General features: G+C 44.5%; 1 protein-coding gene across 1 annotated transcript in view; it reads left to right on the top strand.

Moving 5' to 3' along the window:
- The first annotated feature begins 4,599 nt into the window (after positions 1-4,599).
- Positions 4,600-16,097, top strand: part of E2f7 (E2F transcription factor 7) — a 36,030-nt gene continuing 24,532 nt past the window's right edge. Inside the window, exons 1-3 of the mRNA XM_023717638.1 lie at positions 4,600-4,693; positions 5,354-5,446; positions 12,658-12,933. Coding sequence (XP_023573406.1) covers positions 5,354-5,446; positions 12,658-12,933 — 369 coding nt within the window. The 5' untranslated portion in view covers positions 4,600-4,693. The remainder of the gene's footprint in view (positions 4,694-5,353; positions 5,447-12,657; positions 12,934-16,097) is intronic.

The following is a 16,097-nucleotide window of genomic DNA, read 5'->3' as shown; positions in this document are numbered from 1 at the left end:
GGTAGGGTTACCACATCTGTGGAAGATAAAGAATGAATTCCTCTGCCCCTTGTGGTGTGTACAATCCCAACTAAAGCACCTCCCTCTGAACAGCTGGACATCTGGGTGGCATTTGACTGGGGGGCCATAACTGCTCTTTAGTATTATTTTCTTTTTATTATTACTAAGGTCATGGGCAGGAACTAAGCATGGACTCACTCCCCTCACATTGTTTCTAGCCAGCCAAAAATAAATGTTCTGCCTTTCCTAACCTTGCTAGTAGTTAGGGAAGCAAACGAGTCACATCCTTAGGTCAATGAATGGCTGAAGACAAAAGCCATTTAAAGTAGCAGCCCTTGGCTTAAGAACTGTTACCTGGGTGCGGTGGTGCACATCTGTAATCCCAGCAACTCTGAAGGCTGAGACCCTATCTCTACATAGCAGAAGGAAAAAAGAGGAGGACAAGGGGAGGCGAAGAGACAAAGCGCCGGGAAGGAGCGGGGAGAGGGAGAAGGAAAAGGAAGAGAATGATAAGGACAAGGTCTACGGAGAGAGCTACAAGCTACACTGAAGCTTGAAAATTGCTGTGATAAAAGCCAAGATCCCCATTCCTTGTGGGTACAAAATCCGTTTCCAGTGGCCCTCCTATGATTTCACTTTGGGACACTGACACCACATCAAGAACAGTTGGTTTCCATTGTGTGCAGTAGTAAAAGAAACTGAACACTGCCTTGCCCTAGGCCCGCCATGAATTCTACTTCACTACAGTGCCTTCTTCCTGCAAAGCAGGATCAAGTTCTTGCTTCTATACACTCATGGGATTTGGAACTCCAAAAAGGCCGAGTACCATTTGTAGGTTTGAGAAGCAGCAGAGTACATCTGTCCACACAGGCATTTCAGCGCTTAGTCTCCTGCTCTCAGCCCTCATCGCTCGCTCTTCTGTGGTCTCCCCATCTCACCCATCAGATCGCTCATTTGTGACCTCACTCCTTTTAAAGCTGGTGACATCTGGTGAGCCAGCAAGACCCAGCCCTTCTAAATCTCTGTGCCTCCTCCTGAGGGCAGCACACCTATCCCACTCTTCCTCTCTAAGGGACAGGGCCCGAGCATCCATCACTAAACCCCTGAATCAGAAGCATCCAACAAAATCAATGAGGAAGCATATTACTGTGGTGTTAAGGAACAAGGCACTACCTGAGTATTTAAAAATATGTAATACCCAGGTCAAATTCCAGACCAAAAAAAGAAATATCTGGATGTGGGATTCAAGTATTAGAATTTCTACAGATCTTCCCAAGGTGATTCTAAAACACTAGACAAGGTCAAGAACCACAAGGTGATCACAATACATAACCCTGGGGATTGTTGCCACACAGGAAACACTGTATTATTCCTAAATCAGTGACCTTTAGGACAGACATCATTGAGGAAGAGTAATAATTCACTAGCAAGAAACCTCACATGGCTGTTTTTAAATACAGTTCCAAATTCTTGGATACTTCTCTTGAGAGGTGGAGCACGTCGATTTCCCCTTGAATGTGGATAGACCTTGGACTACTTCACCCAAAACAGTACTGCAGAGTTAATGCTATCTTAGTTCCCAGGCAATGTCACAAAAGGGCATCTATTTTTGCCAACTGAGATAGTCATTGATGATACTCTGCAGCACTACAGAAGAGGTCTGACACCTGCCTGCGGCTCTCTCATTGTAAGGAAGATCAGCCAGGTGAGAAAGCCACGCACGGGCCTGTTCTTGCCTACTGACAACAGCATGGCTTAGCTGAGTACCAGAGAGATTAGCAGTCCGCTCAGGGATTCTAGGGCTCAGAAGCACCAACTGAAAAAATGTTTTGGAAGGTCTCTCAATTTGTCCATCACTTGTTTTCCATTTTTCTTCCAAATCTAAGATCACTCCAACTTACAATAAAACTACAAGTGTCTGAAGCTACATATTAACTTTGCTTTTGATTTGAATAGATACAGGCTAAGTTTGAGTCAACACAGGAAAAGTACTTTTACTAGGAAAAGGCCAGAAAAAGTCTGTAACATAAAACCACCTAAGCTCAAGGAGACAAATGCCAAGTACTTTGAAAGATGAAAGAAATGAATGTACTTTAATAATTTGAATATTGGTCTGCAGGTCTCCAAAGAGGTACTGATAAACTATGGAATCCATTAACATTAACTTATTTGGGGAAAGGGTTTTTGCAGACAGAATTAAAGACCTTGAGATAAGACCATCCTGAATTTTCTAAGAGTCACTCACAGACAAAGGAGCAGGTGATGTGACCACTAAGGAAGAGACTGGAGAGAGACATTCACAGGACAAAAACTGATGACAGCCACCAGAAGCATTTAGGCAAAGGACAGATTCTGCCCTAGAGCCCCAGAGGAAATATGACCAGGTCAACACCTGCGTTCTTTTTAACTTCAGCCTCCTGAACTGTGAGCGAATAAACTGCTATTCTCCTAAGGTGAGAGCTTATGATTATTTGTCTCAGAAGCCATAGAAAAGTAAACCTACTAGAAAAAAATATTTCGTTGTTGAAATATTCTGCTTCCCAATACCAGCAAAATTTCACGAAGTGAGTTTTAATCTTTATACCTGTACCTACAGGACAGATTCAGTTGACAAGTGTTACTTCTACTACACACTATCACCTTTGCACTACTATTGCTATTTTTCTTTCTGCTTAGTATTTTTGCAGTTTCACGTCAGTGTACGGCCCAGTGGTGACCTTGAGGTTACGTTTATGACAATCTAAACAATCGGAGGGAAGGTCTTGACAGCATTCTGCTCTTGCCCATGGTTCCATGGCTCGCTGTGTGCGGTGCGGAGTGGAGCTCAGGTCAGAAAGAAGAGGGAGAACGCAAGGTGGCCGCGCTGCAAGGTGTCCAGTCTCTAGGTGACAGTCGGAAAGCATGCTTTAAGAAGTGTGAAAATTCCAGTTGAGGGATACCCTACAAAATATCTAAGCGGTACTTCTGCAAACTGCGGCTAGACGTCATCACAAGCGAGGAAAGTAGGAACGGCTTTCACAGCTCACGGGCACCACGAAGAGGAAAAGTAGTGTGGCATCCTGCACAGAAAAAGATGAGACCGAAAGGCAATCTGGGTGAGATGGTGCCGTCAGGGAGGAACCAGCGATGCCAGTGTTGGTGCGCTGCTATCATAACTGTCCTGAAATAATGGGCGCTCTGAGGACGCTGTGATGGCCGTCATCAAGAAATCAAATAATAATAAATGCTGGCGAGGCTGCAGGGGGAAAGGCACCCTTCTACACTGTTGGTGGGAAAGTGAACTAGTACAGCCGCTGTGGAAATCAGCGTGGAGACTTTCCCAAAATAGTAAAAATAGCAATTCCGTTGGACCCCGCTATTCCCCTTCTGAGTACATTCCCGAAAGAGATGCATCATATTTCAGTAATACATGTATAATCATGGGTATGCCAGCGCAATTCACAATGACTTTTGGCAAACACCCATATGCCCTTGGCATTTACATACAATGGAGTACTATACCGCCACGGAGAAAGATAAGCTCGGGGCATCAGTAGGTAAGGGAACTAGATCAGACACACAAGTTTAAATATAGTACGGTGTCTCTTCTACAAGAAACACAAAATATAAATACGCAGCAAAATAAAAGAAAAATAACGAAATCATTTTCAAATGGAGAGGGGAACAAGAGATGGGAGAGAGAAAGGGAAACGCATTTCTAAAAAATGGAATAGCAGAAAAGTGGCAAGAGGAGCTCTTACAAGTGGGAAGAGGAACCAGAGCCGCGGGGCGCGCGTCGCGGGCGAGGTGTTAGGGGAAGGGTCAAGGAGCACCGCGACAAACGCAACTGTCATGCACTGCAAACATGCACTCCTTAAAGGAAAACATTAAAGGGAAGAAACGCCAGCTGCGTGCACCCACATTCATATTTTAACCGAGAAATAGGAGGAAGTGAAACATTTAACACAAATCAGCAATGTTGAGGAAATTCTCCGTACTGTTCCCCAGAAAGCCAGTCCCTATCGTGAGGAACTGAACGCGGCTTAAAGAGCGTCTTGGGGCTCCGGGCGGCGGCGGCGGGGCGGTCGGGGTCGGCGTCGCCTGCAAGCCCGGGCAGCTCCATGCGGCGCGCGGGGGCGGGGACAGCTCCACCCGGCGCGCGGATCGTTTTCCGCGCCCCATCTGCTCCCTTCCCGGCGGGCCCGCGGGCTCCGGACCCGAGCGGTCTCCTCCGCATAACAAAGGCGCCGGCTCCCGCCGCCCGCGCCCGCCCGCCCGCCGCGGGAGTCCGCTCCGCCGCGAGGTTTCCGAGTACCCGGAAGGGGGAGGGGGCGCCGCGGCAACCGCTGGGCGGGGGCGCAGAAGCGCGCGACTCGGAGCGCCAAGCCCTGAGGGGCGGGCCCCCGGGGCGTGCCGCCGCGCGATTGGCCCGGGCCTTCTCGCCGGCCGCCGCTGATTGGCGGATGCTCAAATTCGGTCTCAAGGCGCCATAGAAGGTGTTTTAGCGGGGACCGCGATCCAGCCTGGAGTCGCGCGGGGCGGGTAGGAGCGCTGGCGCCGCCAGACGCCGCGGGTCCCCGCCAGCGCTGGGCACTCGAAGTCGGCGTCTGCGCTCCTCACCTGGCCTTCCTGATGTCGTCCTCCAGCTGCTGATACCTGCATCCTCTGTCCGCATCGGCGTTGGGCCGCGGGAATCCCGGCTGCGCAAAGCGGAGTGAGTACGCGTGCGGCCCCGGGCTGGCGGGAATCGGGGCGCGGGGGCCCTCTCGCCGGGCTGCCAGCCTCCACGCCCTGCGGGCCGGCGCGGGACCCGGCGTGCGCTGTGGCACCTGGCGCGCCCGGGCTGTGCGGGCTCCAGCTCCCGTTCCGCAGTCGTCGCCCAAGCCCGCGATTTGGGGGTTTCATTGGAAGGGTTTAACTCTGAGGTCTGCTTGAAGGCCTGGGAAGAACCTGCTCCTGGGTTTGCTCTCGCGATCAGGTTTCCTACCCCCCTGATTCAAACCCCCTCAAAGCTGAATTCCTCCCAGTTCTTTGCGCCAAAATTAACTGACCTGGCGAGACCCTGTATAGTACTTTCTGACATTTGCGCAGCAGCTTCCTGGCTTGGCAACTTTATTTTGCCCTGTTGCTTTTCATGAAGAATCAGTGTTTCTGTCGATATGTTTTTTTTTTTTTTTTTTTTTTTTTCTTCCCAGGTTTGCAGTAACTGTGTTCGCGTAAATTTTAGGTAGAGCTGGAGAGTGTCCACACTTCTGGAAACTCCCAGGATGTGTTTAGGGAAGGGGAAGGGCATGTTCACCAACAACTAATACGTGCTTTTGTGGGAGGAAAATATCTTAATATGAGTCATTTTTAATGGAACCGTGCATTACAGATGGAGGTAAATTGTTTAACACTAAAAGACTTGATCAACCCCAAGCAGACCAGACTAGAGTTGGCAGCTGAAGATGGGGAAAACGCGCAAAAGGTAAGCACCCCTGGGTACCTTAACCTCCTGCACACCAAAGGTGGGGATGTTGAATCCGCTTAAATGTTTCAGTATATCACCTGTATTTGTCTTACAAGGTTCCTAATTAATTTTGATGGACATGACAGAATCTTTTTAACAAATAGAACTGTCCAAACCATTCTTGTTTCCATTCTCTTGCCAGTTCTTGTGGAGTGGGTAGATGTAGTATTGGAGCCAGCTTATTTAAATTAGAGATATGGTGGACCTAGTGGTCAGTTTATAATGTTTACTGCTGTTGAGGATGGTTTGGTAGGAGTGTTGGCCTCAGGAAAATAGATTTGTGTAGTTATAAGTTCTGGATTATTAAAATGCTGAGCAAAGTGTCCTTACCAAGGAGCTGGCTGTCTCTTTCCCAGTTATCCAAGAATGTGGCCTGTGCCTACCATCTAGGAAGACAAAGTGACTGGCCCTACCAACATACTCTAAATATTTTGCAGTACTTTTGCTGTATTTATACTGAGCCCTTCTTTCTCTTTTTATACTCCTCGAATTGTAAAACTGCCTTTGAAAAATACTCATATCTGAACTATCACCTTGCCAACATCAGCACATTTGTACAGGTAAACAGATGACCTACCAAAAAGGCATCACAGCTTGCTAACAGTAGCGCTAAGCATTTTTAGACAAAGGCTAATAATACATATAACAAAGCTAGTTTTAGAAACTTCGAGTATAAATCTGAGAGAAGTTAACTTCCTTGAGCAGCGGACTTGTTTTGGTTCGTGGTTGTGTTTGTAGCCTTGGCATCAACAGTGGCCTGCCAGGTTGTGAAGCACCTGTTACATAACCTTTAAATAATATTTGAAGCTTACGAATTGTGAATAGGTATGCACTTATATTTATCCCAATATTTGATTCCTTTTTTTTAGGAAAAGAAGTATACCAAAGTGTGATTGCTTTAAAGATGACTTTAAATTGCCTGTGGTGTGTGAAGGTAGAAACTCCAATCCTTTAAGTCTATTTTTAGAGCTCTGGGTTGGCAAATTTCAGAGCAAAAGTTTTTGGTTTTCTTCATAATTTAGATGATTCAGCTTTGAAAGCAAATTTACATTTATACAAAGTCTAAATTGGTGTTCTGAGTTGGTGTTCTACTTCGTTCCTTGTGGGTCAGGGACTTGTCAAAAGCCGTCAATAAAGGTCCCCTTAGCCTCAGATAAAGTTGTGTCCATTTGAGCTTTCATGGTTTTTTGTTGTTGTTTGTTTTAAGATTTTAGGCAGTTTTTCTTTCTTTTTTCTTCTCCTTCTCCTTCTCTTTCTCCTTCTCCTTCTCCTTCTCCTTCTCCTTCTCCTCTTTCTTCTTCTTCATGTATTTGATTCAGGATTTCACTACACAGCCACCACGCCCGGTCTCGGTGGCAAGGCACTCGCAGGGGTGGGGCCAGCGCAGTATGTGGTGCCAGGGATTGAACCCCAGTCCCTGTGCTTGCCTAAGCAGGTGTTTAGTCCTCTGAGTTACCTTGCTAGCCTAGCTTTCATGTTTTAATGTGTGTACAGAAATAAATAGCTCAAAACAGGTCAGGAAAGTGGTTAAAATATTTGAAATAGAGTGCATGAGCAGGGATTGTTTCACCTGCCAGAGAAGTGACGCGATGAGAGCAGAGCGCTTCTGCCACGACCCTAGCAGGGGCCTTGCCTTCTGTATCGCTAGGAAGTGTGAGAAGGAGGCTTTGCAGGGATGATAAGAGTGTCGGTTTGAAATCACAGAATCCTAGGTTTGATTTCCTGCTCTACTTTTATCAGTGTGACCTCACACATATATTTGCAACAAATGTTTGTCTCCAACAGTGTGGATACGGTGGTTTAGTAAATCTCCTAACTTTGTTTAGCCCCTTTTCTTTCCTTCCGTGAATTGGAGCTAACACATAGCACCTCTCCCGTTGGGTTTTTGTAAAGCACCCAGCATCACGTAATCTTTACATTCCCTGAATTAAACAGACAGCCCAAAGTGGAATATGCCTTGCTGCTGAGTTACCTGAGAGACTTTCAGAGACCTAGACACAAAACTAGCCAGCAGTGCTGTGACTCAGTCCTGTCATAATGTGAGGGGGAACAAAGTACATGGGCATAATAGAGGAGAAAGAGGTAAACTCAAGGTATTTGGAAGGCTTCAGAAATGAGCAGCTGAGTGACACCATCCTAAAGAAGGGAGTTCAACAACCTACAAGAAGAGAAGAGTGAGAGAGATGGACATTTCAGGTAGAAGGAACAGCATGAGGTATGTGCATTCGAGAAATGTTCAAGAAGTTCACAGTGGCCAGAAGCTAGGGACCTGCGTGTTTCCTTCCATAAATGCCTCTGGGGGGATGGGGTGTTGTGTCTGCTTGATTAGTTATTTAGATGCTTTCCTTCGTGACTTCCATCTGCACATTGGTCAGGATCAGAAGTACTGTTTTGTACTTGCATCTTCTGTTCATTCATTCATGGAGAAACTTTTTTTGAAAACATAAAAAATGCTTTTAACATGTTTACCCAAACTTAACTGCTCTTAGGTGTGGACTTATACATAGGACTCTCCAGTACATAGGGAGGTAAGATTCTGCAGTGCCTTAGGGATGACAAAAGTAGCAAGTGGAGCGTTCAGGCGAAAAGTGTGGGGAGGGCTCTGTGCAAGAGCTCACACTTGAGCTGGGCTGGTGGGAGTGAATGCGAAGTTCTCTGTGTGCAAGTAGAGAGGAGGTAGTTAGTGATGTGGAAGTGACTGTGGCACAGCCAAAACCAGTGCCAAGACTTAGTGCACCTGGGTCTTTAAAAGTCCTATCTTTGCGAGTGGTTTGAGAAAGAAGGTGAGGTGAATTTGGACTCTATTTGTACTGTGTGATTTACAAGCAAGAGACAGCTAGTTGCCTGATTTTGAAATTTATGAAAGATCCTAGACTCGAAGTGAAACTTGGGCGTCATCGACCAGCAGGTTGACTTTAAATTTGTTTGTGAGATTAGGTGAACCTTCCCAGAGAAAGTGAGTAGTGAGAGAGGCCTGAAGGGTAATTGTGGACTTGTGCATTTTGTTAAGGGTGGGAAGAACAGGAACCAGTAAAACTAAGAAGGCACAGTCAGAAGAATGAGGAAAGAAAGCAGTATTTCAGAAGTGAGGGGAGAGGCTGGGGAGATAGTTTGGTGGTCTAAGCACGTGCCTGGCAAGCATGAAGACCCGGGTTGGATCCCCGATACCCCACTTCGTGTCAGCCCTGGAACCATGCTGGCCACCAAAACTGAGTGTGGTGATGCACGCCAATAATCCCAGCACTGGGAGACTGAGGCAGGAGAATTACTATGAGTCTGAACTGCATAGCAAGACCCTGTACCAAATAAATAAATGAGATTTTTAAAAATTAAAAAAAGAAGTGAGTGGCAGCACCCTTGGCTGCTGCAGGGAGGTCACGTAAGATATTTCATCATTGGTTTAAAGTGGCATTCAGGAGGTAAAAGCTGTAGATCTGAACAGGCTTTTAGGGAAAGTGCTGGGAGAAAGGTGTTCGAGCCCACAGCAAGATTACTTCTAGAAAGTACACTGTGTCAGGAAGGGCAGCTGGATCAGCAGACAGTGGAGACACCTCCTAACGTTTAGTATGTACAGCCCTCAACAAGAGGTAGGAGTTCAACAGACAGATCTGCCAGTGACACTGAGGAGAAAGCGAAGGCATGAGCAGCAGCGTCAGGGATTAAGTGCACAGGGCAGGTGTGAAGCAAGCAGGTGGACCGCTTGGGGGAGGTGTGGGCTCTGCCTGCGGGAGAATGGGGAGAGCTGCTCAGGTGCTGTCCAGGGCCAGGACGATGCCCAGGCCTGCAGATGGTATTTGAGTTTACATGACAGGCTCTGAGAAGATTGAACCAGGACAGGGGCTCAGATCTTTCAGCTACTGAGCCCTTTGTATGGCAGCATTCACCTGCAGTCACAGCACAGGTATCTTATTAATAAAGATGATGACGAACATTTGTGCAGCACGTGGCCCTTGGCAGCGCCTCCTGGGCATCGTCTGTGCTGATCCTCTGCCAAGATGCCTCACCTCCTTCTGTCTGAGAACTGGAGGACCAATTCCCAGGTTCCATTCTCTAGGCTGTCATCGAGGAAGTGGTTTTTAAGATGCTGCAGGCTATATTTTCTGATGCATCGATCTCACCTGGAATTCAGTATGAGGGAGTGCTCTTGGGTCCAAGGCCTGGGGGAAGGGACGGGAAGGGAATACAACTGGAGGAAGGGAAAACTGGAGTTGCCTATAATCAGAATAATAGTGTGAACCGTTGAGATTCTAGGGGACTTAGGTGTGATGCTGAGCTGGGTGAGGAGACCAGGCTTGTATGTGTAGTGCTACTTCTAATGGGCCTCTCCTGAAAGGGTGTGAGCCTGGACTCCTTGGTGTGACTTCAGCTGCTGAAGCAGGAAATCATTCATCCCCAAAGAGATCCTGCTGCATCGCAGCGTCCCCTGTGCACTTCGGCTGCCTCCCTGGGAAGCCTTGAAGAAAGCTACCTTGGCCTGAATTCTTTTTATATACAGAAACTTGTGGTCAGACAGAACAAGCAATACACAGTTGAAACAAACCAGATTCTGTTTACAAATGCCCATGCTAATCCCCTTTTCTGTGCCTTCTGCAGTGTCAGGATAACAGAAGAGACACATAGAGCAGGGTATAAAGCGTTGGTACACAGTCCTATCGCGCCATGTAACCAAACTCCCCTCCTGCTTTATTACTTAAACTGTGGTACAGAGATATCAAAGTGTATAAAGAAATAATCCATTGTGAATTGCTATCTAGCTTAAGAAAAAATACAAACTCATAGCTCCTGTGAGGACAGGTACTGTGGATAGCAGGGAAGGAGAATAAATATTTGTCCACGCAGCAATCCAGGGCTACACCCTGTCCCATGAGGCTGCCTTTGGGAATCATGAGGTAATTGAAGCACAGTGTTCGAGTCCACATAATGTGCATGGCATTGTGCCATGGACAGTAGGAATAAGACATGGAACTGACCACAAGTGCACCGTCTTGTCATGGAGACAGGACACGCAGCCAGGAAGTTAGGTAGCAGTATGATGTGCTACGTTACAGTAACTAGGTTCTATATTATATGAACTCTTAAGTGAATGGCAATAAAGAATGAGAATGTGTGGGAAAGGAAATGGTAAGTTTCTTGGGAGTTCGGTATATAGTAGGTATATTCCACTAACCCTTGAGGTTGCAGTTTTTATGCACTGACTTTCCAGTTGAGAGGATGGTTGTATCATGAGGTAAAGGACTTGCCCACCTTTACTCTGCCGAGTCACAGAGGCTGCTGAGTGGCTCCAGATCCTGCAGGCATCCCCACATCCCCATAGGGCTTCTCCCGAGACGCTAGTGGTGGTCATTGCTTGTTGAGTTGTTGGACCTGTGGAAGATAACTTCCCTCTGGTTTCATCCAGGACAGGTTCATTTCTAGACGCAGCAGTTTAGAAACAGCTGCTTTCAGCTCTTACCTACCAGTGATTTTGACCCGAGGTTATATGTGACCTAACACAGGTTACTTAGCTTTCCTCTGCATCGGTTTCTTCACCTGTAAACTGGAAAAGCAACAGAACCTCTGCCACAGGATTAGATGAGGAATTAATATACATATAATGTAGGCAAAACAGGATGTGGCCCTCAGTAACTTCCCTTGAGAGTTCACTGTAGAACTCTTCACCCAAAGGGCAGACTGCCAGGGCCTTGTGGAGACTTGAGTAGGTACAGTCTGCTACACTGGATACATACGGCCTCGATGGCATGAAAAATCATCTTCATCCGCACCCTTGCTGCCTCTTGCCCTAGGACAGTCACTGTGGCCAACTTACTGTTTGCCTTGAATCGAAGGTTGCTGCCCTACATGTAGTACGTGTGCAGGGAAAGGAGAGACAGATCCTGAAGTCATCCACCTTCATGTTTATGGAGATCACTGTTAGCAGGAAGTGGGTTGTGTAAGAAGAACAGAATCTGATTTGGGCAGAACCAGGGATCGAACTCACACTCTTGTGCTTTCCAAGCAAATGCTTATTCTACTGAGCCATCTCCCTGGCCCCGAGAATCTGGTTTTGGATGGCAGAAATATTTTAGAAAGAATAAAAGTTTTCAATTACTTGGTAATTCTAAACGTGGGCTCTAGGTACTTTGTCATGATGGACCCATCTCCAATCTTTGCTTATACTTATCTACAAACCATTCTCAAGTTACCAAAAAAATTAGAACTCAACTCAAGAGTTGAGCATTTAACTTACTGGCTGGGGCCAGCGAGATAGCGCAGTGGACTAAGAGCCTGTTTAGGCAAGCTTAGAGGCCATGGTTTGATCCCTGGCACCATATGCTGCGCCTGCCACCAAGTCCAGGCGTGGTGGCACGTGCCTGTAATCCCAGTGAAGGGGAGGCTGAAAAAAGAAAGATCACTACAAGTTCAAGCTGTGTAGTGAAACCCTGCATAAAATTAGTAATAGTTGAAAAAAAAAAAAAACCTTACTGGCAATTTGATGATCACCTTGGGTCATCTAAGCTTCTGATCAGTAGTGTTCTAGTTCAGCGGGCTGTGGGTTCAGCAGGCTGTGGGTTCATCCTGAGTGACAAGCCAGAACGGCAAGTCACGTGTGATGAGAGTATGAAGTAAGATCAGCTGTCAATATGTCGGACTCTGGAAAGTTAAATTCCACGGATGGCTTAAGAAGTACAACTCTAGAATAACGTTACTACACAGCACTCTAGCTTTGCTGAAGGTGTGGCATTTGGCTGGATGCCCTTTCTACAGCCGAGTGTACTATAGTAATTGCTGTTGCACCGCTAGTAAACTTTGACCAACAGAAGCATAATTACTCCTCGCTAGCTAGGACAAACCTCTAAGTAGTGATTAAAAATATTTATGTAGTCCTTAGAAACAATGTGGATTCAACCTGTATTGACCTCCTTACCCCACCTGATGTAAGCATCAACCAGTAGTCATTGCAGAGACTACTTTCTCATGACATGAGAAAGTATGTTTTAAAAGGAATGCAGATCTCTTCCGTGCCACTGTTCAAATCCCATGAGGTCTTCTGTCCCCTTTCACTAACCCAACCCGGATCCTTTTCAACACACATGGTCTCTTTGTATTTCCAAGTCCAAGTGAATGGTGGGAACAAGCTACCTTTAGCTAATGCCTGCTTTCTCTTTGCTAAAAGTCTTTTTTTTTAATAGGAAAATATATTTGTTGATCGATTAAGGATGGCCCCAAAGACTCCAATAAAAAATGAACCAATTGATTTATCAAAGCAAAAAATCTTCACTCCAGAAAGAAGCCCTATTACTCCAGTTAAGCTTGTTGACCGACAGCAAACAGAGCCGTGGACACCCACAGCCAACCTGAAGGTGCTCATCAGCGCTGCCAGCCCAGACATTCGGGACCGAGAGAAGAGAAAGGGGCTGTTCAGACCCTTGGAAAACAAGGATGATGCGTTTACAGACTCTCTGCAGGTACCCAGGAGGTGCTCCGAGGGCTCTTAGAGAACTCAGAAAATGTTTGCTTGATTATGGAAAAGGTCACACAGTCCTCATTTTTCCATTCCTATTGAATCTGAAGCAGTAATAAACTTAGTATCTTCTTTATGTATAGCTTAGTTCTTATTCTGTCTTACTTTCGTAATGAACACTTTCCTCTCCTGTGTATGATACTTGGACCAAACCACATCTGAAACTGCTGATTTTTTAAAGTATTGATATAAGGATTTTAATGACAGGATTCAGATTTTTAAAAGCTGTGAATTTTAAATACCCTCAGATTTTAAAGATAATATTAAATCTAAATCTAAATAATATTAAAATTAAATCTATTTAGATAATATTAATCTAAATAATTTCAATTTTGGGAAATCATTTTCCTATATAGGTTCATTGCTAACATGGGGCATTTATAAAGTCAAGTAATCTATAAATTACCTGTTCATACAAAGAATTAGAGCTGTTAAATAAACAGTGTCTAAATGCGATGACCAGTCATTTTCACGGTTCTGTCAAACTTTTTCCCACACTTGGTAAGAAAAGTAACTTATATGTTAGAATGTTTTTAACTATTTTTCCTTTTTCATGCATTTTTAAGCTATAAAATGTGACAAAATGAAGAAATTGGAAGGGGAAAAGAGAAAAAGATACCCTGAAGTACAATTTGAATTTAATAGAACAAAAACTGAAAAAAATTACCCTGGTTATCATTGCACTGGTAGAGCTAGCAGATTCTTGCATGCAGCTAGATGCAAATCCTGCAATCTGGAGAGGGATTCCTACATGCTGAGCGCCAGAAAATGTTCATAACTTTTAGGCCTGGCTCTTCTTCAGCTTATCTTCTATTACATTTCATGCAGAGCCTTGCACACATGGCATTAGCTGAGTGACTGCAGGAAGCAGCTCAGGCTCTCAGGCTCTCAACTCATCTCTAAAATGGTGATCATGCTTTTATTGGGTTCATAATGGCTACATCAAACTGTATGTCTTGTGCACTCAAAGGCATATAAATATTAGGATTTTTTTATTTTTGGTTTCTTTAATTTTCTTGACAAAACAGAGCAAAGTGAAAATCACTCAGGAATTACAGTTTTAATAACCTCTTTAATTAGGTAACATTATTGATATCTTATTTTATTTATTATTTATTTATTGATTTATTTATTTATTTTGGCAGAACCGGGGATTGAACTCAGACCCTTGTGCTTGCCAAGGAAGCACTTATTCCACTGAGCCATCTTCCCAACCCCCCTGATATCTTACTTTAGTAGAAGTCATTGTTTAATATGCCCCTAGAATTTTTAAAAATTGTGGTTTTATACTCAGTTTTTGTTGATTTTTAGATTGATCAGTCACTAGAAATGTTTACAATAGTTAAGTGCCTAAAACTTGAGTGGCCTTAAAATAGGCTTTTCAGCTTTCTTTATTGCCTTTTAAAAGACTATTGGTCACTTATGTGTGCAGTACCGGTACCACCCACAAATCTGCCTCCCAGCCTAAAACCCAAAACAACTATTAATTTACATTGAATAATCACTTTCCTGAATTTGCATTTATCATTTGCTTGCTATTTCTACATGTGAGTTCCTATATATTATATTGCTTAGGTTGTTTTGTTGGGGTTTTAGGCTTTGTAAAATTAAAATGATACCTAGTATATTGTCTTTGGGGACTTCACATTCTTCAGTCAACCAACATTCTTAAGGCTCAGACAGGTTTTAGCATTAACTCTGTAATTTTCTTCGCTGTGTAACGTTCCACTGCATGAGTACGCTGAGATTTAATTAGCTGCTGTCCTATTTGTGGCCACTTGGGTTGCTCACAGTTTGGGAGGAATGCAAACTGTGCTTGCTCTACATACTTGTTTGTGTCTTCTGGTGTAAATACTAGCTTTTCCCTGGGACATTGTCTCCCAGGTGTGGCCTGGTAAGCTTAATGTACCCAAAGCATTCGTCAGAAGGCAAGGAGGTCAGAACTATTTTCATAAAACTACCAAGCCATTTGCCACTTGAGGTGTCGTTTTCTCTTGAGCCTTTTATGCTGAAGCTTTCTAGGAACTAACATATGTAATTGAATACAAAAGAAAGCAGTTCCTCTCTCTAAGAGCAGACCCCAAGAGAGTCCAAAAAGCATAGGAAGCGCCAGCCTTTTGTCACTCACCAGTTCAACTGTCCGTTTTAATTTTTTACTTGGTAAATATCAATAGAGAAAACCTACATGTTAAAAAAGTTCTATGAGTTCTTTCAGTCATTTTTAGCAGTGTAAAGGCATGGACCCTTTGAGCAAAAAGTTTGAGGCCAGGGATACAGCTCCGTGGCACAGCGCCTGCCTGGCAAGTACAAGGTCATTTCCCGAGTTCAAGTCGAAGTACCCAAAAAAAGGTCAGTAGTGTTTGAGAACTGTTTGGGGTGGACAGCTGCTAGTGGAGTGGCCTTGTCATTGAAATGAAGTTTTTCACAAGATAATGCCAAATGACTTTGTGCAGTATAATTTGCTTCCACGAGTAATATCTAAATATTTGTTCATTCATATCCTCTGACTTGAAATTGTCAAGTTTATTAATTTCTGGTGTCACAGGTGTACAGTTTTTATCTCAGCATGGTAGTCATTTGCTTTTCCTTAGTTACTCACGAAGTTATGCTTATTTCCTCATGATTGTGGACTACTGTGTTTTTTCCTCTTTTGTGCAATGTGTGTGTTCTTTGCTGATTTTTAGTTACTCATTTTTCTTTTTTATATGAATTTGTACAAGATATAGACACACACAGACACACACACACACACATTACTAGGAATCTAACTCAGGACCTTGTGCTTGCCAGGCCGGCACCTTCCCGCTGAGCTATATCCCCACTCCTGTTGAATATATTCTTGATCCTAAGTGATTGTCAACTATATGTATTAGGTATATATTCTTTCAGTTTGGTAATTGTCTTTTCCCTCTCCATCCTTGCCTGATAGACGAATGAAAGTTCTGCAGTTTAACATGGTCCCGTGTATAAATCTCTTCTTCTAAAGGAAGTATTTTGCAAACATAAAGAGATCTTTCCCTATCCTAAAGTTTGAAAAATATTCTAAGACCAGCAAGATAGCTCAGCACACTAAAGCACCTGCTGAGGCAAGCTTAGGCAAGGGCAGGG

Source organism: Octodon degus, unplaced genomic scaffold (assembly GCF_000260255.1).
Source record: "Octodon degus isolate 3935 unplaced genomic scaffold, OctDeg1.0 scaffold00004, whole genome shotgun sequence".
NCBI lineage: Eukaryota > Metazoa > Chordata > Mammalia > Rodentia > Octodontidae > Octodon > Octodon degus.
This window is presented reverse-complemented; position numbering and strand designations above follow the sequence as displayed.